Source organism: Molothrus aeneus, chromosome 16, assembly GCF_037042795.1.
Source record: "Molothrus aeneus isolate 106 chromosome 16, BPBGC_Maene_1.0, whole genome shotgun sequence".
NCBI lineage: Eukaryota > Metazoa > Chordata > Aves > Passeriformes > Icteridae > Molothrus > Molothrus aeneus.
The window spans coordinates 593,120-614,117 of NC_089661.1; the positions used below are offsets into that span (position 1 = coordinate 593,120).

Below are 20,998 nucleotides of genomic sequence, written 5' to 3' on the forward strand. Positions count from 1 at the left end.
TTCACCAGTGCACCTGTATGTCCACACAGACACCTCCAGGGCCTAGATCCTCACTCCCCAAATTCCCTTGTCCTGAAACCCAACAGTGCTTCACTAGTCTCTTCAGCTGGAAGCTCCAGCACCACCCTGGGATGCTGAAGCCCAGAAGTACCAGCCTGGAATGGGGAGTCACACAAGCTGCCATGGGCTGGAAAGGGTAAAGTTTCATGGAAGACCATTAGGCTACAACCCCTCACTGAGCCATTCAATAAGCAAGGCAAGGTTTGTGTGGAAAGGAATATCTATTGTCAGAGCACCTCTTATTTCTATTTGTATTTATTAAGCCAAGACCGCTACAATCTCAACATGGGAAGATACTGGTGTCTGTTTAACCAGAGACTAATACATGGTGAAGAAGATATAAAAGCCTAGAGGTGGATCAATGAAAACTCTTTCTTCCTGTCACCTCTGCCTTGTGCATCTCCGTGGACAACCTTGGCCAATTCTTCCCAGGAGAGCACGCAGTCTGGCCAGCTCTGAAGATGCACACCAACGCAGATGGTCACTTGGTGTCTCAACAGAAACAGGAGGAATTATGTCAGTTGGTACCAGGTGAGAATACAGGCACATAGACCTGGGTGGATGGGTGACTGTGCATGATGGCTCCAGTCAGGCTGGCCAGTCCAGCTCAGGTTCAGATGGAGCAGGTGGACATGGGAGGGGAAAATGGTGTGTCCAGGTCTTTCTCACTGGGTTGTCTGGACTAGGCAACAGGACAGTGGCAACCAGGGGTTGCCAGGTCTGTCTCTTTCTTCCTGGTGGACACAGTCCTGCCTGGTAGTGGCCACCAGCACACTGCGAGGGCTTGACTTCTCCCTATGGCACTGCAGCACAGCACAGGTCCTGCCCCAGCCAGCAGCACTGGTCCATGTGAGCCCAAGGTCACTGGGGAATCAGGCCTTGTAAAAGTTCACTTGTCCTTCCTGATGGAGGTCCTGGGGCTGGACACTCTGCAGCACTGGACAGTTTCCACTCAGCCTGCCCGCACATCAGAATGAGGGACAGAAGACTCTGACCTCCTGTTTCTCCTGGGCAAGGAGAAAGGCAGAGAGAGGTCTGGCAGCAGCACATTTTCAGAGTGAGGAAGAATCATACCCTGGATGCTGGAGAAGGGAGAGCTGTCAACTGAGATATCAGCACTGGGCAGAAGACAACTGTGTTAAAGGGAATACAAATGCCTTGAAAATGAGCTCCAGAATGCCTGGAGCAGGGCACCAATCCCCTTCAAGCTCCTTCAGGTGACAGGCACCCACAGGACCTTGCTCCACTTTGCTCCTTATTAAAGGTTTGTCATTACTGCATTATTTTTAATACACACTTAGAGAAAAGGACTGACACGCACACCCACCCGTGCACACGCACACAACAGGAAACCATTGCCAAAATATACACTATAGACAAAGAGTCCATTCACACTATGTATATGTACAGAGTCTGTGGTGCAGTCTGGCAGTGCCCATCTGGGCTGGGGCTGGCAGGGGGGACAGGGTGGGTGCAAACCCCTCAGGGCTTCACACACTTGCCCTTCTTCTCCCGCCGCTGCAGTTTCCGAAGGCGCCGTGTCCAGGCGTCCCGCCACTGGATCACCAGGCTGTTCTTGTCGGCCATCAGTCCGGGCCGGTCAGTGGAATTCTCGCTGATCCCCATCACCAAGTACTTCTTGCTGATCTGGATCTTGGGGCACTTGCAGGACAGGTCTTTCAGGTGGATCCACAAAAAGTTGTCACCGCGCTTGACCCGCTCGTCACGGCACTTGTAGACAGAGAGGATGTTGATGGTGAACTTGGCCCAGTTGGCCACTGTCTCCATCTCAAGGATGTTCACCTGGACCACTGAGGGTAAAAAGGGAGAGGCACAGTGATGGGGGATGCTTCACCTTGCTCCCCAAAGGAAAGTTGGGGACAGGAACTGCCCTTCGCCAACAGCCCCACCTGCCCCATCCATTGCAACTCTGGGAGGGCTGATTTGGGGACCTCTCTCCATAGGGAGTGTCTCCCACCTCCGGACGCTTTCATCTGCCCCACCCACGGCCAGCCCTCATCTGCCTCTGGGCCAAAGCCCAGGGTGCCTCAGGGAGGTTGGAGGTCCTTACCATAGTCCTTCTTGCAGTACTTCTTCATGTTAATCTTGTAGTTGCCCTTGGCTGGTTTGCAGTAGGAGTCACAGTCTGCAGCAGAAGAACAGTGGGTTGAGCACTGAGGGGCCTGGGGGGACTCATCCCACCACAGGGGAAGAGGGAGTGTGGTGGAGGGGACAGCAGCAAGACCCAGCCTGGCAGAAGGTGGTGAGTCCTTGACTCCTCCTGGGCCAGGGCCTGAGCACTGCTGGGGACAGGGGTCTGTTGAGTCCAGCTGCTCCCCTGGCACCTCACAGGAGCTGGGGGCTCAAGGACCAGCACGAATGGCTGATACCACATCAGCTGGGAAGAGGAACCGAGTGACCTTGCGCGCCTTGAGCAGACTCTGTCACTTGTGGCAATGGTGTCCTGCAGGATAAGTCAGCACAGGGGTAGTGGAGGAAGCCTGGGGGCTCCTTCCAGACATAGAAAGGGATGGATGGGAGGAATGTAGGTGAGGTGAGAGTGGCCTCCATGGAGGGCTGGCAGGGACCATGGCCCAGGAGAGTCAACAGAACAGCTGTGACCCTGCAGTCCTGGGGGATGAGGGAAAAGAGGATTTGGCACCAGTCCCACAGTCAGCTGCACAGGGGACACATCCAAAGGCAGGTGTGACACCGGACCAAGGGGGTCATGATCCTCAGAGTGATTCAGCTCTCAGGGGCCAGAGTGGTGGGAAGCACCCTCAGGGGGCAGCCCCTCCAGGGACCTGTGCCTCGTAGGTTCCCACAAGTGAGGAAGGGGAATCAGGCTGTGGGAAGGAGACAGGTGAGGGAAGCTCTACCATATCACTCCTGTGCCCAGGCATCCCCTGCTCAGGCTGCTCCAGAGGGGCTGGGGAGGCCACCAGGCTGTCCTCCACTACCCTGCTGTCCCCCAAGGCTCCTGTCCTCCAGGAAGCTTTTTTCTGTGCATTTCTAAAGCTCCTAGATTTGCATCTCAAGCAGAGGGAGGGCAGGGAATGCCTCTTTGCTTCTCCCCAAAGCCTTTGATCCCCACAATTGCCTGAAGCAGCCCTGCTCTCCTTCTTTCTTTACCCTGCCATCTTCCTTTGAACATCTCAATTTGTCTCTTTCCAAATGGCACGTTTTTTTCTGAGCCCATCTTTCTTCTTTTCTCTGCCTTTTGCAGGTTCTCCCTCTGGTTTGGCCCCATGTCCCAGGACAGAGTCAGCAGCCTCTAATGCTGTCTTTGTTTGCAGGTTGCCACAGTGATCACTGGGGATGGAGGCAAAGCTCTGGGGGAAGACGGGGAATAACAGAACCCTGTGCCAAGGGGAGGAGGAGAAATGAGGAAAGAAAGAAGCCCAGGAGGACAAACTCACCCTGGGCTCTGCTGTTCTCCTCTCTGTCCAGCTCCTTTTTATCTGGGACTTCATGCCACCTGTTCCAAATTTGTCAGTGATAGAAGCAGTGCAGCATGAAGCCAGTTCTTGGCAGAGGAGGATGAGGATTCTCAGTTCAGCCCCCCCATGCTGCCCCTCTCTCTGCCTGGGCTGGCAGAGCTGCCTTGGCCCTGCTGCCTCCCCTGAAACAGCTGAGGTGGCTGCAGAGGGGGCTCAGAGCCCGTCCATACGGGGGGTGGCTGCTGAGTGTGCTGGAGTGCTTGGCGAATGCACTCACCCGCTGCATCCCTGGGATGTGCTACAGCCTCAGCCTGGACCCTGTTGCCTCCCCTGGGCTTTGCCACAGACTCAGCCTCAGCCTGCTGTGTTCTCTGGGATACCCCCCAGCCCCATCCCAGAGCCCACAGCGCCCCTGAGAAGCCCCAGCCCCACACACTGCTCTGCCCTTTCCTGCTCCATGAAGGGACTCGAGGCACAGCCTCCCTCCTTGTTTTGGGGCACGCCCGTCAGGACAGGAGCCCCTTTCCTCCCCAGCCAAGGGCACAGAACCCATCCTGCCCCTGGCAGCAGCTGCCACAGGCCTGCCCAGGGACACCGAGGGGGGCATGGCCTGGGCTGGGTGATGGGTGCTGGGCTGGGGGACTGTGGGGTGATGTGTGCTGGGAGGAGGCTGTGGGGCAGCCTCAGCCAACCTGCCACCCCTTCCCTTGGCAATGGGGATGAAAGAAAAGCAGAAAGAAATCCTGTAACTGCCCTGGGGTCCTGCTCATGATTAACAACATAACACTGTGATTCAAAGGAGCTAGAAAATGGTGTTGGGAATTAACAATTTAGGATTAGTTTGGGGATTTTTTAAACCATGGCTTTGTGCTGTGGAGGAACATTCCTCAAATGTAAAATTAATTCCTGCTCCCTTTATCTAAGAAACTTGGGAAGAAAAATATGTCCAAATGACTGAAAACATTTCCATCCCTTGGCCCTGAGCACATGGCCTCCTCCATCACTGGGTGTGGGGCAGACATGGGTGCTGTGGCTGGAAAGTGGCAAGGGATGTCAGGGCAGAAGGATTCTGCCTGTACCTCCCCTGACTGCCTCTCCCTGAGCATCCTGTCCTGTTCCTGCAGGGTTTTGCCATGGGGGGGCTCTGCTCAGGAGCCACCCAGTCCCGATGACACCACAGCGATGGAGCATGGTTCCCTCCTCCCTGGGATGCTGTGTGCCCGATGGGGCTGCTCCACAGACAGGCCCTGAGAGCCCATGGCTTCACACATTCCGCAGGGCAGTGGGGAGAAGAGCTGCTTTAGCTGCCTTTCTGCTGTGTCTGTGCAGCTGGATTGGGCAGCCAAGCCCCACAGAAGGGCTGGGGGTCAGCAGAGCCCTGACACAGCCCATGGCAAGAAAATGCACCCACAAACCCTGAATGCTTCTGCGGCTCCAGGATATGCTACAGCCCCATCCCTGGCACTGCTGCATGTCTGGGACAAGTTACAGAGCAATCTCTGAGACTGAGACATCACTGGGATGTATTACAGCCCCATCCCTGACACTGCTGCATCCCTAGGATCCACCACAGCCCCATCCCAAGCACAAATGTATCCTTGGGACATGCTACAGCCCCAGCTCTAACACTGCTGCATCCCTACAGATGCTACAGGTGCAGAGTGGGAGGAGGCAGCTGAGAACCAGAGCCACTGGCCTGGTGTAGGCATTCCCCATCCCTGCGGGCAGTGCATGTGGGAGAGGTGGCAGGTTTGCACATCTGGTTTACTTCTCCTCTCCTTGAAAAAAAGGAATATTTTGTTTTAAGAGAGATGTAACTTAATCAGGTGCTATGACTGCAAATCTTTTACTGCTTACTTTGAATTGCCTTAAAGCCTTGTTTTGCACTCCATGAGTTTTGTTAATTCTGCTAATGGGGAACGTGGATTTTATTTTTTTCCACTAAGTGGAAAATATTTTAAGATAATAATAATAAAAACTATGAGAAGTGGACCCAGGACGTTTCATCACTAAGCCAGTCAGTTGCTCAGGCACAGACATCAAAGCTGGACCTCAAAGGCTTTGGAAGATTGGAAAGGCAGGAGAAAGCTGGGAAAAGTGAGGCAGAAGATGGCAATGTCAGTGAAAAGCCTGGACACACCCAGGGACTGAACCCCAGCATGGAGGAGGATGGGGAGAGGGCGGGAAGCCCAGCACCTGAGCATGGCAGCCCTGAACAATGTCCTCCTGTTCCTGCAGCCAGCACCTGCTCCAGAGGCAGGGAGGGAGGTGGGGAAATGGGGGGAGAAGGGGCTTGGAGGCTGCCTGAGGTGCTGAGGCCCCTTGGGGAGTGTCTGCTTAGGGACAGCTGGGGCTCCTGAGGCAGAGGGGCATCAGGGAGCAGGCAGGGTGTGGGTAGAACTGGCAGCCCTGCTTGTAGGACAAGCACACCAGGTGCAGGTAACCCTGGCAGCACAGCCAGGGCAGCATCACCCCCATCTCTGATCTCCCCAGCCAAGGGAGCAGCAGGACCCCCACTGGGTCCCCTGATCCTCCAGGGCACCGGCTCTGGGCAGAGGCAGCTACATTGCATTAAGGATATTTGAGCTAGAAGCCAGAAATCTTAAACCAACAAACCCACAGATAAACTGAAGGCAGTTTGAGGCAGACCTGCTCTGCTAAAACAGAGCAAACAACCTAGCTCTCTGCCAGTGCTGTTATTGTGCAGCTATCTGAGCTGAACAGCTCAGACATCATTGTGAGACTGTTCCTATTTATAAAGCACTGGAGGGGAGTCACCTTGATTAACTCTGCTCCACGCTGCACTCTCTGTTGGCAATAAAACCAGTGAAATCTCTCATTCCACCCCCCCTTTCTTTCCTTTTTCCAAAGCCTGACGTTCTCAGCTCTCTCCTCGCAGCCGGCAGGGTGGGCAGGGCAGGCAGCAGCAGAGGTGGTGCTGCTTTGCCCTGTCCCATGCAGCTTCCCCCAGCAGTGGTACCGTCACTTCAGCTCAGCACCTCCCCATCGGGCAGGATGTGCACTCCAGGTCTCATCGCTCCCCCTCTGCCACAGTGAGGAGTGAAACCTCTGCCAGATCCAGGCAGGGCTGCTCCTTACTGTCCTGAAAACATCCTCTCTTTTCCAGAGCCTCTAGGGGCAGGGCTGTGAGGGCTCAGCAGTGCCCATAGGTGCTGGCTGGGGTGCCAGGCCGTGCAGAGCTCCCAGGCTCTGTGCTACTCCTTGGGGTCCACGTGTGCTAAGCTAGCACCGCTCTGCAAGGCACTGCAGGTTCCTCCTTGTGCATCTCCCCTCTCCATCCCCATCCACACACTTTACTCCTGCCAGAGGAACACAGAATCATTAAGGTTGGAAAAGGCCTGCAAGATGATCGAGTCCAACCTTGAACCAAATTCCACCATGCCCACTAAACCACATTGCAAAGGGACACATCTACTTGCTTTTTGAACACTCTCAGGTGTGTTCAAAATTGTGACTCCACCACTGCCCTAGGCAACCTGGTTCACTGCCTGACAATCCTTGCAGGGAAGAAATTTTCCCTGATGTCCAACCTGAAAACCCCCTGGCACAGCCTGAGGCTGTTTTGTCTTGTTCTATGACTTGTTCCCTAGGAGCAGAGCCTGACCTCCCCCTGGCTGCCCCCTCCTCTCAGGGAGCTGTAGAGAGAGAAGAGGTCCCCTCTGAGCCTCCTTTTCTCCAACCTGTGCCACTTCATCTCCTTCAGCTATTCCTCATCAGGCTTGTGATCCAGATTTCCCAAGCTCCTTTCCCTTCTCTAGACATGCTCCAGCCCCTCAGTGTCTGCCTTGTTGTGAGGGGCCAAAAATTCCATCTCTTCAACACAGCTTGTCCCTGGCTCTCTCCTGCAGCCAGCGAGTTGATGCATGGGGCCATCCTGGAAAATGTCCCCAGAGGGCTGGAGAGCACATCCCGGGCACACAGCAGCCTGGGAGGAGGATGTTGGCATTTTCCACTGCCAGGGCAAGGTGGTCTTGGTAAGGAGAGCTGGGGAGATGGATACAAACAGAACACTGGCTCTCCAAGAAAGGAGTAGGCTTCCTTGGGATAGATGTACCCCAAACGGGGCACAGGGAAGTTGCTCACTAAATATGAGTGTGGGGAACTGGAGGGGCCCCTGCTGTCTTCACAGGAGGGTGTGCCATGGGATGGAGAGGAGGATTGTTTGGGATGTCTATTCCAACACAGGGGAATGCAGGGGCAGACCAGGCTCTTGGGGACAGCAGGAAGAGGGGTGGCCCAAGGAAGGAAGGGGCTGCTTCTTTCCCAGCTTTTCCCCCTCCACCCGCTTGAAATCCCTACAGGGGTTAGACCTGGGATGGCTGGGAACAGCCACACTGCAGTGCTGAGGGAACTGAAGAAGGAAAAGGAGGGGAAGGAGGAAAGCCCTGCTACAGCCCTCTTTACCCTGCTGGGTGCATCCTGCAGCACTGGAGGGCTCAGCATGGTGGCACTGGATCCAGGGGCTGGCACAGCCCTGCTTGGTGCCACTGGGATGTGCCATGACACGGTGGGAGCTCAGAGCACTTGGGTGGGACCTTGGTCCCTGGCCAGGCTGGAAGAAGGACCCTAATCCATCAGCACAGGGAGCATCCATGCACCCACCCATTGCCCAGCTCCAGCCAAGCCTCTGCAGGAGCAGAAGTGACCCTGCAGCTTGTACTGAGATGCCAACCTTCCCACTCCAGTCTGGGGAACCAGGGCAGCTCTTGAGGAGCTCTGAGGACCATGGCAGCAATGCCTCCCTAGCCTGTGCAAGGCCTGCAGTCTGTCAATGGAGCTGTCACCTCCCTCTGGGTGACCACAGCAGTGACACTGGTCCCTCCATGGTCCAATTACCCATGATCCCATCACCCTGTGCAGCCAGGACAAGCAGCTCATACCCAAACCCTTCTCTCCACCAGACCTGGATGACGTGAACACCGTGTCACCCGTGTCCCAGGGGACACCTGGCAGCCTGTGCCCCAGCACAGGGGCCCTGGAGTCTGCCTGAGACCAACCAGACCCCCTGTGCCCCAGCACCTCCCAGAGAGCTGGGGTCTTGCAGAGGCCAGAGACACTAAGGAGAAATGTCTTGCACTGGTGCTGATAAAAGGAGGTCAAGCAAAGCCAGCCCCAGGCACCCATTGGTGCCATGTGCCACAATCCCTGCCTTAACCTGCCAAGCGATGGCGAGGCCCCAGTGGCTGCATCCCTGCTCTCCTTGGAGGTGGTGGAGAAAGCCCTTCCCAAAAAAGTCCATCAGTCTTAGTCAGTTCCTTTCCAGAAATACATGAGATTTTAAATCTCAGTCACATCTTTCACCAAAATTTTTATCAATAATTTTTTGCCAAATGGTTTGGTAGAGCTCAGCCCTCCCCTGTGCTGTGCCAGCGAGAGGGAAGGTGGGATCTGCCCCCAGGTCTCTGGGTAGGACTGAGGCCATGGACTCAGCCAGGGACATGGAGCACTCACCTGCAGGTGCCTCTGTGCTGGTGACCAGGGAGGTGGGGTTGATGGCAGGAATCTCTGGAAAAGAAAGGAAGAGGTATCTTAAGGATGAGATCCCCAGTTCTGGGGGTGACAACTGGGCAAAAGTGCTCTGAAAATGGGCCACAAGGAGATTTTGTTGGTCACAAATGAGAGATGATGGCATGAATCTGACCTGACCATTGCAGACTATTGAATAGACCTGGAGATGCACAAACTGAGCCCAGTAAATCAGGCCAGGCTGCAATTCTGCATTCCCCAAGGGCCCTAAGTAGTTGTGTGGGGATGTGTGGTCCAGGGATGGAGCTTCCCGAGTGCTCAGCTCACCTGAACTGAGTTTGGACATCAGACAGGTGCTTGGCTGATCTCAGCATGCCTCAGGCTGCCCAGTGCAGGGATAAATGTGGGAAAAGATAACACTTTCTCAGGACTCTTGGCAGCAAAATCTGGGGGAATTTCTTTCCTAAACTCAAATCTGGTGAAAAACAGAGCGAGAGGAGCCAGCTCCACCAGTCACCTGCACTGCCACTGCTCCAGCAGCCCAGCAAAAAGCTGCAGGGTCAGACATTATTCTACTGCCACTTGGGTCAAATTCAAACCCACGGTGACAATAAACACAGTTTTATGCTGACCACAGGCTCTGGCCTTGCCCCAAAAGTCACCACACTCAGGGCTCAGCTGGGTGAGGAGAGCATGTGCTGTACCAAGCAGAGCTGTTTCACCACCTGGAAGCACTGACCTAAGAGGTCATCCAGAGCCTCCTGCACTGGGGCAGGTGAAGCCCAGGTCACCCCAGAAAGTGATCAGAGAGTTCTACATGAGCACCTCCTGGAGAACACCCATAAGGACAGTCAGCCTCTTGTCTGAGCCTCCCACCCACCACAAAACATCCAAGGGGAGTGGGGGACCAAGGAGCATCCCCTGGGGCCCGTGAGGGTCCCTGAGTGCAGGGCAAGGGTGGGGCACTCACTGATGCAGGGGGCCACGGGCGAGCGGCTCTGCTGGTAGCCCTTGGCGCAGCGGTTGCAGGTGAGGCCGGTGACGCCGTCCTTGCACGGGCACTGCCCCGTGGTCTGGTTGCAGGTCTTGCCGGCCGCACCGACGGGGTGGCAGTCGCAAGCTGGGTGGGAGAGAGAGAAATGGGTATGTGAGAGGGGAGGCACAACACAAACCCCAAACTGGAGCCAAGGTGCAGTCCCAGAGCAGTGAAGAGGAGGGAGACCCTTCCAGAGCACCACTGGGAATCAGCTGCTGGGGCTGGCACAGCACAGACATAGGGGTTGGCCAGGGTATGGCCTTGCTGACAGGGATGCTCAGGAGGAACACCTGGAGCCTCTGCAATTCCCACAGGTGCCTGCAGCCACCAGCTCTCATTTAAGATCTCATTTAACTCCAGGGAGATGTTCCTATTGCAGCAGTAAAAACCATTTTCTCCACTTGCTCCCCTATCTCTGAGCTTTTCAGTCCATGGAGCTGAACCAACACTGGGTTTTTATACAAACCACAAATCTTGTCTTGGTTTTAGAATGAAGCAGGTTTTCTCAATGTTTCCCAAACTCATAAACCTCTGTGCCCTTCCTGACTCCTGGAGACCCTGGGCAAAGGATGACCCCACACCTTTCTACCACAGTCTCTCTAGGGACAAGCCACACCTGAAGGGTGTGTGGGTGAAAGTTGTCTTTGCTCTCAGAAGAATGCTCCATCATGTCACACTGGATGATGGACCCACTGAGGGTTGTCTACATGGAGGGATGTGGGAAGGAGATGCTTGGTCAGGGGAGGACCTCCCCATCTGCTTGCCTGGAGCTGGGCTGGCAATGAGCTGGAGAAGTTATCTTGGCGTCCATCAGTGTAAGAGTTGAACGTGATTTCAAAGCAAAACAAAAACATCTCCCCCACCCACCCCCACAGCCCCCTGATGTTACCGTTTCCCTAATTTTCACCAGATGGACTGGTGGGAGCACCATGGCACTTGAGCCCTCCTCCTGCACAGCCAGAAACCAGAGCGAGCAGCCTCTAATGGGGACCAGATGCTCCATCCTTATCAGATCTTGGCTAGGACTAGAAGCGGACATCTTTCTGACAGGGATATTTTGGGGGCTCAGCTGTGATAACAAACGGCAGCGAGCAAGGGAGTCTTGGCATGACACAGGGCTGTTGGAAACACAGGGCCTTTCTTGGGCCCCAGTGGTCTGTTCCTGGTGTAAAGTTTATGGACAGACATAAATCTCAGCCCAGTCAGGATCCAGTTCATCTAAGCTGATCTCACTGAATGCAGTGGAAGGTGGATTTCAGTGACACCGGATATTTTACCCCTTACTCAGTAAGGCAGCTTTTCTCATCTTAAGTGCACAACCAATCAGTGTCATCGGGCTATGAGCTTGGTCTCTGCCAGACCAATCTCTGCCCACTTGCCCTACCATAGTGGGATTTCCCACAGTCCCACAAAAATAGACTGTTCCCTCCCATTCCCACGGGATGAGCATCCCAGGCAAGAGTACTGTGCCTGGTGGGTCCCGCACTGCAGCACGGTCCATCTGCAGCTTTAGCATCTCTGTCCTTCCTCATCCCGATGAAACCTGTGGAGAGGGCTGGCTCAGAGAGCCTATCCCAGCCCCAGGGAAGGCAGGCCTGGGGGCACGGTGCAGCTCTGCACTGCTGCCCACACACTGGGCCCTGCTGCTCCCAGCCTCTGGCTGCCAGGATCTGGCCCACGGAGCTTGAATGGTGGATTAAGTCACTAGCTTGGAGCTTAACTCATCAAGCTGTGCTTGCCAGAAAGCATGTCTTGCACCTATTTTGAGGGCATCTTGAGGCTTAGCTGCTACTGCTTCACCAGTTTTCATTGGAGAAAGGCTCACAGTTTACAGCTTTGTTTAAATTACTGGGATTAATGCACAGCCATCCTTTCTTTGACTTTTCAATTAGCACCACTGAATTAATCCTGAAGGTTGCTCTGCCTTTTCCATCCTCCCAGCTTTTCTATCCCACAGGGTCCAGCAGTGATGCTGGCAGTGGAGGGAAGCACTCCTCGGTCACGGGCCAGTGGCTGAGGGCTCTGCTCAGTTGGACACAACCCGCAGCTGGTATTTCTGTGCCTATTTCAAGGATGCTGCATCCCAGCAGAGGCAAACCATGGTCAAAGAGTTATTTAGTAACACATGCTGGGGTTTGTTTAAATAAGATGTAGTAGTTCCTGGCCTCTGGGTTAGTGATTTGCCTCCTGAATATTAACTGAGCCATCTGCAGTCTGGTCTAATGGAAGGTGTCCCTGCCCATGGCAGAGGATTGGAACCAGATGATCTCCAAGGTCCCTTCCAACCCAAACCAGTCTGTGATTCTATGAGCATCTGCCTTCATTGTGATGCTCAGCCTCTGCCCTGGGCCAGCGCTGTGGTAGGTGCACGAACCTTTGTTTAAGTCCACAGCACACTGTCCCATCCCCCTGCTCCATGCCCGCTCTAAACATCCACTGAGAGGATCCTTGCCTTGCCTTTTTCCTGCAGGAGTGTAGATACCTGAGCTGCACGTATGGGACACATCTTTGGAAAAAACAAGTCTAAATTGTCTTGTCACACCTCTCTGTATTTATATGCCACTCTGGGAGCAGTAGCTCTCCATTGCCAGCACCTGGGACCTTGCTCCTCCTCTAAGGAGCTCCCAATCCCAGCAGATCCACCTCTATATAAGGGAGGAGTGGAAATGCTTTCTGCTTTACTGAAGGAGGGGCAGCCAAAGAAGCAGAAGCATCAGAGATTTTATTATTAACTCTGTTCTCCGAGGGAGAGCCAGGAACTGGCTCCCCAGACCCAGGGTACCACCTTTGCTGCCAGATCCTCCTCAACATATGCACCATGGCAGGGGTTGGCCCTGTGCACATGTTCATCTGGCTCAGCTGAGCTTTGCAGCACTTCCCAACCACAGCAAACCCTGCCAGCCCTCCGGAAGCAGCACCTCCAGCCAGCCTGGCAGAGCCCTGCCCGTGGCTTGGCACAGGGACAGAGGTTTGTCTGAGGGGGCACCTGTCCCACTCCTCTGCTCCTCTGCAGCCCAGGCACTGCTGGCTGCCATTTCTCCTGTGCTGCAGCATCTGTACTCACACCATCCCATCAAATCCTGGGCATCCTGGGATGCTTTGCCCACCCTGTCCCCTCCAGAGGAGCCACCTTGGATCAGAGATAATTTCCATCACTGTAATGCTGCACAATTTCTGCTCTGTGAGGGTGGTGGAGCAAGACTTGCACTGACAAATGGTGGGCACATGCAGGTGGGAGCAGCCAGGCCCCCTCTGCCTCCCCCATTCCCTGCAAGGAGAAGGACTTGAGCCATAGCCAGGTGGGAAACACTGCAACCTGCAGCTGCCCTGCTCCCACAAACCATGCTATATTCAGTAATCCTCCCTGGTCCCAGCCATATCCAGCTTGATTTTATAGGTTTTGGCATTTTTTCTATTATTTCTCTTTGGTAAGTGCTCTCTTTCCCATATGGAGCAGAAATTGAGCCCCTCAATGCCCAGGGAAGTGGTGCTGGGGGCCCTGGAGAGGTGAATGCCTGCAGGGCGTCCACTTTGCTTGGTATTGTATCAGTTTTGGAGCAAAAATAGAAGGAGCTGGCCAGAGAATTACAGAATATCCCAAGCTAGAAAGGACCAAATATGATCATTGAATCCAACTCCTGTCCCTGCCCAGGACACCCCAACAATCCCACCCTGGGCATCCCTGGCAGGGCTGTCCAAACACTCCTGGAGCTCTGGCAGCCCCGGGGCTGTGCCCATTCCCTGGGGAGTCTGGGCAGTGCCAGCACCCTCTGGGGGAGGAACCTTTCCTGATCTCCAACTTAAACCTCCCTAACCCAAAGAAAAGCAGAAACTGTTCCTTGGGGAGGGTTGGGAGGTGAGGTGCTGCCTCAGGAGATGAAGGGTGAGGTGGAGGCAGCACAGCCACCCCGGTGCCTCTCAAGTGTTGGGGGAGAGCCGGGGCTGCCTGCCAGCCCTCAGCACTTGACAGAATCCTCATGGAAAAGAGAATTTTGCTGCAGCTGCCCCAGTTTGGTGGTGCTGCAGCAGGAGCTGGGGGCTGCTGCCATCCAACCCTGGCCTCAGCAGAGCCAGGACACCCCCCTGGGAATGGGACACAATCTGGGATGCTGTGCCATAGACCATCAGGATGCATGCCTTGTCCTGCTTCCTCCTCTTCCTCTCTCCCAGTGTCTCCCCTGTGTCCCCCTGAGGATGCTGGCCCCTGACACAGCTTGGGACCTGGCTGACACCTGACACAATTTTCATCAGTGGTGTGGTGCCAGGGGCTGCCATGCCCACAGCCATAGCTGTGGCATGGCTTGGCCAAGGCCATGGTGTGGAACAGCTTGTGGTCCCTGGGAACACGGGCTGTGAGGGGGACGTGTCAAGTCAGCTGCTTGGGTTGTTGAAAATTATTAGCTCAGTTTGCTAATGAGCTGGCTGCAGGTAGGGCTCCTCCTGCCAGTGCCCTCTCAGCCCTGCTCCCACTGTGACACTCCACGAACATGGGAAGTTTCTCCCTTCACTCCATCCTCTCAAGCATTCCTGGCAGTAGCAAGGATGAGAAGAGGCACTGGCACACACCAGGCAATGGAGGGCTTTCCTTTATTATATCCCAGCCTGAATGAGCCAGACCTCCAACAGCACTAATGCACCTGACAGGGGAGCCCCAAAAGTCAAATCCTTCAATTCGGGTCCATGCCCACAATGTTAGTGGTCCAAAACCAGCACCAGGAATTCCTGAAGGCCCTACATGAACACACGAGCATTGAGTTCTTGCAGAAGGGAAGGGGCCTGGTGCCCACGTGGCGCAGAATGCATTGGAGAGAGATCTGAGAGGGACACTGTCCTCCCTTCCAGGAGGGACTCACAATCAAAGACAGAAAATCAGGGATCAGGGATGAATTCTCAGCTGCTGAACAGCCATGGCTGACTTCCTGCCCATCTGATGTTCAAGTCTGGATCTCAACAGTCCTTAGGGACAGGAAGGGTGATTTCTTATCTCAAATTCTTTGGTGAAACTATTGTTTTGAAAAGGCTCCATAGACAGGCTGAGCAGGGAGAGGGAAGAGGAACCAGACAGGCTTGGCCAGGAGTTAAGAGGAGGGAGAGGAGAGGTACAGGTCCCATGATGTTTGGCACAGGCTAGGGACCTTGAGAGGTCAAGCTGCAGTTTGATGGCTTGGAGCCAGTGTGGCTCCTGGCCAGCTCAAGGCCAGTTACCAGGAGCCACGGTGCTTGGCATCTCCCCAAAAACAGATCCCAAGAGCCATCCCACAGCTGAAAAACACAACGTGGGGTCCAGCCCCATGGCCCACCTGGGAGATGTGAGTTTCACCAGCATCCCCAGCCCTCCAGAGCAGGGAACCCATGCTCCAAGAATGTCTATATCCCAGACAACATCCATATCAGAGACAGGTTTCCAGCACATTTAGTCATGTCTGCTTCAGCACCTCCCCAGCATCTCTCCAAACACTGACCAATCGAGATAGTAACTGCAAACACACCAGAACCCTTCCAGGCTCCTGGCAACCTGCTCTCTCCCTTCCAGTGATCCTCCTCCACCTCGAGTTGATGCTGAGCTCAAAGCGCTATCCCTGCCTGGTGCCCTTGGGGTGGTAGAGGAGATCAGAGCGGTGGTGGCTGGAGCTGACCTGCAGCTGCCAAAGTGAGCAGAAGGAGATCCCAAGGATGGGAAGGGAGAGCAAGGAGACCGAGAGAGATCCTGTCACTCATGTGCCCCCAGGGAGCCCCCAGCTTACCCTTGCATGCTTTGCGGTCGGTGATGGCCTTGCTGAGGTCGCGGTAGAAGCCCTCCTTGCAGTAGTGGCAGTGCCTGCCCGCCGTGTTGTGCCGGCAGTTGAGGCACACGCCGCCGCTCTTGCGCCCCGACAGCTTGAACAGCTCCATGTTGAAGCGGCAGCGCCGCGCGTGCAGGTTGCAGTTGCAGGCTGTGAGGGAAGGGGAGATGGTGAGATTCAGGACCCTCTGGGTGGGCTAGAGCTGCCCTGGTGTCCCCCACTGCAGGGGGGGTTGTGCTGGCACTGGGATGGACACAGCACAGCACAGCTTGTCCCAGCGTGCCATCCAGATGTGCAGCACCCACCACCCTGTGGGGCCGGTGCCATGAGGTCAGAGCACAGGAGGAAGGACACGTGTAGGAACTGGCACCACTCAGCTGAAGGGAAGCAAGTGTGGGATGGAGGGCTGCAGCTAGGAGGTTTGGTAGTGCCATCTGAGCACTTGCAGCCCCATGGTCCCCTCTGCCCCTTCCCTGGCAGCTACTCTGGTGACAGAGCCCACCCGGCCTTCCAGCAGGACCACCCACCTCATGCCAGGCTGTGTGACAGCCCTCCCCTGCAACCGAGCCCCCAACTCTTTATATTTATGGCTCTATCTTGTGTGCATGAGCCACACACACAGAGAAACCCACACAGCAGCCTCTGTGCACTCACATCCCTGTGTGTGCATGCACAAACATGCACGAGCACACGTGCACACAAATATACCCACAAACACATGTGCACGCAGACATGCGCCAAAAGCCCCCAAAGATGTACACGTGCCCACAGGCAGGCACACACAGATGTGCACAGAAACATCTGCACACTCTTACATGTGCATGCAGAAATTAGCCCCGGGAAGCACACAGCCCTCCCGGCCAGTTCCATGTGTGTGAGATAAAAAGGCAAAGCACTGCCTATTCCAACTTAACACTCTTGCAAAAAGATAATGGGAACAAGATTTCCTTCGGCAAAACGTGGCGCCCTGCTCCCCCAGCCCCGGCCCCCTCCCTGTGCTGGTAAATTGAGGTTGGGTGAGAGCTTTTCCAGGCGTACTGTGAAATTCATTAACGTGTCGGCCCAGATTTAACTGCCTGGCCTGGCCTGTGTGAAGTTGCCTCCCCTCAGCCAGCGGAGCTTCACCCGCACAGATCAAACAGCGCCTGGCCTGCCCCGGCGCTCTGGCCACGGGCACGCTGCAGGGAGAAAGAGCAAGCCCCAGCCATAAAAAAGAGGTTTCTGGAGGCTTGAGTTGAGCAGAAGGTTAGTGCCAGCACACTCAAACCTCGGCTGCCCCCAGAGCTCCCCTGAGTTATGAGATTAGTGAGAAATCACATGGCAGGCATCAAAATAACACCCAGTGTGGCTGCAGTGCTTGTTCCTTTTGAGCTATTTTCTTTTTCCCTGGTGACAGTGGAAATTAGGGATTTTTAAGGCAAATTCTGGGTTGTGGTGTGTGGAGGGAAAGCAGCAAATACTGCCCAAGGCCCCAGGTTGCATAGGACACTGTTGAACTGGGGATGTTGACATTCAAACAGGCTTTGCCAGGGCTAGAAGAGACACAGTGAAGTACCCTGATAGCCAGGGGGCCCTTGCAGGCTCCAGATAATGGGACACGGACAAGACGAGGTGGTTTTTGCTACAGAACTGTGGCAAAGGAGCAGTTTTTGGGAGGAGACGAGCCTTGTTTTCCCCTTGCAGCACTGAAAGGCAAGTGGGGTCATCCCAAAAGGCAGTTCTGTGTCCCTCTTGGAATGCCCCCAGCACCCTCTGGGGAAGGAGAAAGGCTGGCAGCCCAGAGGGGAGGTGATGGGCAGTGGAGGAGAACTCTTGGGTAAATGATTTGCTGCCCTCGGTGCAGGTCTCTCTCTGCCTCCAGTTTAATTGGTGACAGAGTAACTGGCGGGGCCTTCTCCTGGCATCATTGACCCTGGCATATCCTGATCTACCCCAGAACATTTCCCTCAGAACATGCTGCAGACCCTCTGATCATCCCAGGAGCTGGATTTGGGGAAGAAGCCTCCCCTAGTAGCCCAGCATTATTCCCTCTCCTTCAGGCAGTGGTGCTGCTCACTCTGGGCTGGTGTCGGCAGCTGCCAAGCCGGGATTCCAGAGCCAACAGGGGAACCTGCTGGGCTTGGCCACCCCGGGTTGGGTGGCTGTCCCCACTCAGGGACAGGGTCACATCAGCACGTATGGCAATCCCCTCACGCCCTGGCGCAGCCATCCAGAGCTAATCGGGGCAGACAGGTCCCCCCTTACCCAGCTAAATACTCTCACTGTTCCTCAGTACTGAGGCAGTTGTAAGCTCTGTCTGTCTCCCGTTAATCACTAATTAAAGGCTTGAATGTTCCCTGCTGTTTGGGGTATTAATAAGAATTTAATTGCACAGTTTGGGGCTAATTACCTGGTAGCTCGCTTCCGCCCTTGTACAGTATGCCCAATTAAACAATCATATGATCAATTAAACAATCACAAGATCTAATAATTTGCAATAATAGACTAATTAAACGTTGACACCTTGCAATGGAGCAATCTTTTGTCTCCCTTTTGATGATGTTTGAACCCCTTTCCAGGCTCTGGCCACCCTAAAACCTCTCCTCCTCCTCCAGGGTCCTAGAATGACAGCATGAGGGGCTTTGGGACAGAGACCCTGGCAGGGGACAGGCAGCACCATGCACTGAGGCACACGTGGGGCAGGCGGTGGAGCCCGCAGGGCAGGAGCAAGGCTCACCGCCCCTACAAGTTCCCTGGGAATAATTAGGGAAGGCAGCCGGATCAGCGAAACCCTAGACCCGCTGCTGCTGCCAACCCGCAGCGGATTTGAGCTACGCCCCTGCTTTGGCTGGAGGAGAGCCTGGCTGGGACACAGGGCAGGATGAGGCTGCACCTCTTGGTTCCATGGCAGCCGAGACCAGAACAGCCCCTTTCCTCTCATCCACACTGTCCCTCCGTCCTGGGGAAGGTGTTGGGGGAGAAGGGCTCACTCCACTCCTGCCAGGAAGCAGCAGCAGAAGCAGGAGAAGCCCCCACGGGGCTGCGCGGGACAAGGCCGAGGCACTGCAGCCCCATCCCGGGAGAAGCAGGAGTCAGGGTGGTCAGACAAGTGTAAATCTCCTCTGCCGGGCTGGCTGCCTTCCCTGCACTCCAGATCCAGATCTGCTGTGACTCGGACGGGGGTGGGTGTCCAGACAGGGATGGCAGGGCCATGCTGTCCACTTGCCCACCTCCCAAAGCCAATCGCCCTCCCCCCTGCGATCCCCAGGAAAGGAGCGTGGCTGGTGCTGCTTGCTGGGAACTCACCCGTTTCCAGCACGTCTACTAGGGAGCAGGTGCAGAGAACCCTGTCAGGGGAACTCCCAATGGGAGGGAAAATGTACAGGAAGGGGCACAGGGCACAAGGGAATTACATGTGATCCTCCAAATCCCACCACCGCTCCCGCGATTGGTGTTTTCAGGCACCGACATCCCGGGTGGAACACCACATCCCCCCGCGAGCAGCCTGCGAGGTTTTCCCAGGAGAGCGCCACCCCTTCCCCGCCGAGGCCCCGGATCAAAGCGAGCCCCGGGCATTATCCTGGTGCTCCGGAGAGTGCTCCTGCCGCGGCGGCCACAAAGGGAACAAGGGCTCCCGCATCACCAGCGAGTGCATCAATTACTTCCAGTGACTGCCTCGTGCTAATCCGCTTCCCCTCCTTCCCCGGGCCGGGTGTTTGGGGGCCGGGCTGCCCCCAGCAGCTCGTGGGCGCAGGCTGAAACCGGCAGCAGTGGAGGCGTGAGTCTGCAAAGATAAAGATGGGGGGTCCCCAGGATTCTGGTAATCCTGCTCCTGCTAGCCCCTCTGCCGGGATTATCCTTTACACAGCCTCTCCCAGGCTAAAAGCTGGGGGATACATTGGTGAGGACGCGTCCCTCTTCCCTGCCCTGGACACAGAAAGCATCCCAGTACTGGCAGGGCAAGCTCCTTGCGGGACATGCAACCCCTGGGCTGTGTCAGGAGAGCCTCCCGTGCCTGCGGGCCGATGATCTCCAGCCACCAGGCAGGGGCCGTGCGTTCTGCGGCACAAAGCTGGCACGGTGCCCTCTTGCCAAGCCAGCAGCTTGGCAAATCCACTGTCACTGTCCTGGCTGCGACAGCCCCCAACCTCCCTGCTTGCCAAACTCACGCTGACCCCCTCAACACTGCAGCACAGCGATGTCTCCACGAACCCACAGCCACCCCACGGCCGCCGTGCTGGGGCTGTGCCCTGTGCCCGTGCCCAGACCTCAGGCAATTCTTGCCTGTGTCGCCTGCGCGTTTCCCAGAGGCACAAATTCTACTGAAACAACAAATGTTTGTCCTCACCTCCAGCTGAATGGACGCATGTCCCAGCATCGTGCCATGCTGTAGGACATCAGTTTGGCCCCGTGCTGGAGCAGGCAGAGATTCCCATGCACTGGACTGAAAAACACCCCCATGCAGAGTGCTGGGGAGCACAGAGCCAAGAGCTGACAGACCCCAACGTGACCTGAAGCTGTACCAGCCCCATGGATCCATTCTCATCCCCGTTCAGGGCGCTGCGATCGCCCACCCTGCCCCTGGGCTGTCACTGAGTTGCCAAGCCCCTGCGTCCACCCACTCTCCCCCTCTTCCTCCCCCCTCCCCAGCCACGTCTGACATCCACCACCCGAGCCAGCATCAGCGCTGTCTGACCACAGGACAGAGTCCGAAACCCCACAGCCCCCAGGCTGAGCAAAGGGAACTTCCCGGGCAGCCTCTCCTTTTAATTGGTGCTAATTGCTGCGTCTGTTCGTGCTGGCTGGGGAGATGTCATTGTTGAAAGGCACAGAGGGGAAGGCTCGGGAAGCTAATCCAGCTTTCAGCCGCTAAGCCCTTCGAAGGCGGGTGATGGAGAAGCTCTTTCAGGTCCCTTCAGAGAGGGCACAAAGCCCGAGAGAGGGAAAGGAGAAAGAAGGGGAGCGAATCAACAGGAAAAAACTACTTTCACACGCGGCTCGGGGAAGGGTCTTTGTGTGCGGGGCTGTCGGGGTTGAACTCGGGGGGGTTGAAGGGATGGCGCTGCGGCCCCGCCTCCTCTTCCCTCTCTCGTTTATCTTTTCAGCTTCATCTGCCAAAAGGGTGACGCAGCTGGGGGCTGGATGCTCAGAGCAAGGGACCCTCACCCCGCCCTGGATGAGATGGACAGAAAACCTGCAGATGCTACTCAAAA

At 55.7% G+C, this 20,998-nt stretch overlaps 1 protein-coding gene across 2 annotated transcripts in view; it reads right to left on the reverse strand.

Annotated features, from left to right (window-relative positions):
• Positions 1 to 262: 262 nt before the first annotated feature.
• The window catches only part of NTN3 (netrin 3), a 32,374-nt gene continuing 11,638 nt past the window's right edge, over positions 263 to 20,998 (reverse strand). For both annotated transcript variants that reach the window (XM_066560817.1, XM_066560818.1), the window contains 5 exons: positions 15,768 to 15,956; positions 9,958 to 10,107; positions 8,973 to 9,026; positions 2,132 to 2,206; positions 263 to 1,871 (listed from right to left, as the gene is read on the reverse strand). In XM_066560817.1, the coding sequence (XP_066416914.1) occupies positions 1,543 to 1,871; positions 2,132 to 2,206; positions 8,973 to 9,026; positions 9,958 to 10,107; positions 15,768 to 15,956 (797 nt within the window). In that variant the 3' untranslated portion in view covers positions 263 to 1,542. The remainder of the gene's footprint in view (positions 1,872 to 2,131; positions 2,207 to 8,972; positions 9,027 to 9,957; positions 10,108 to 15,767; positions 15,957 to 20,998) is intronic.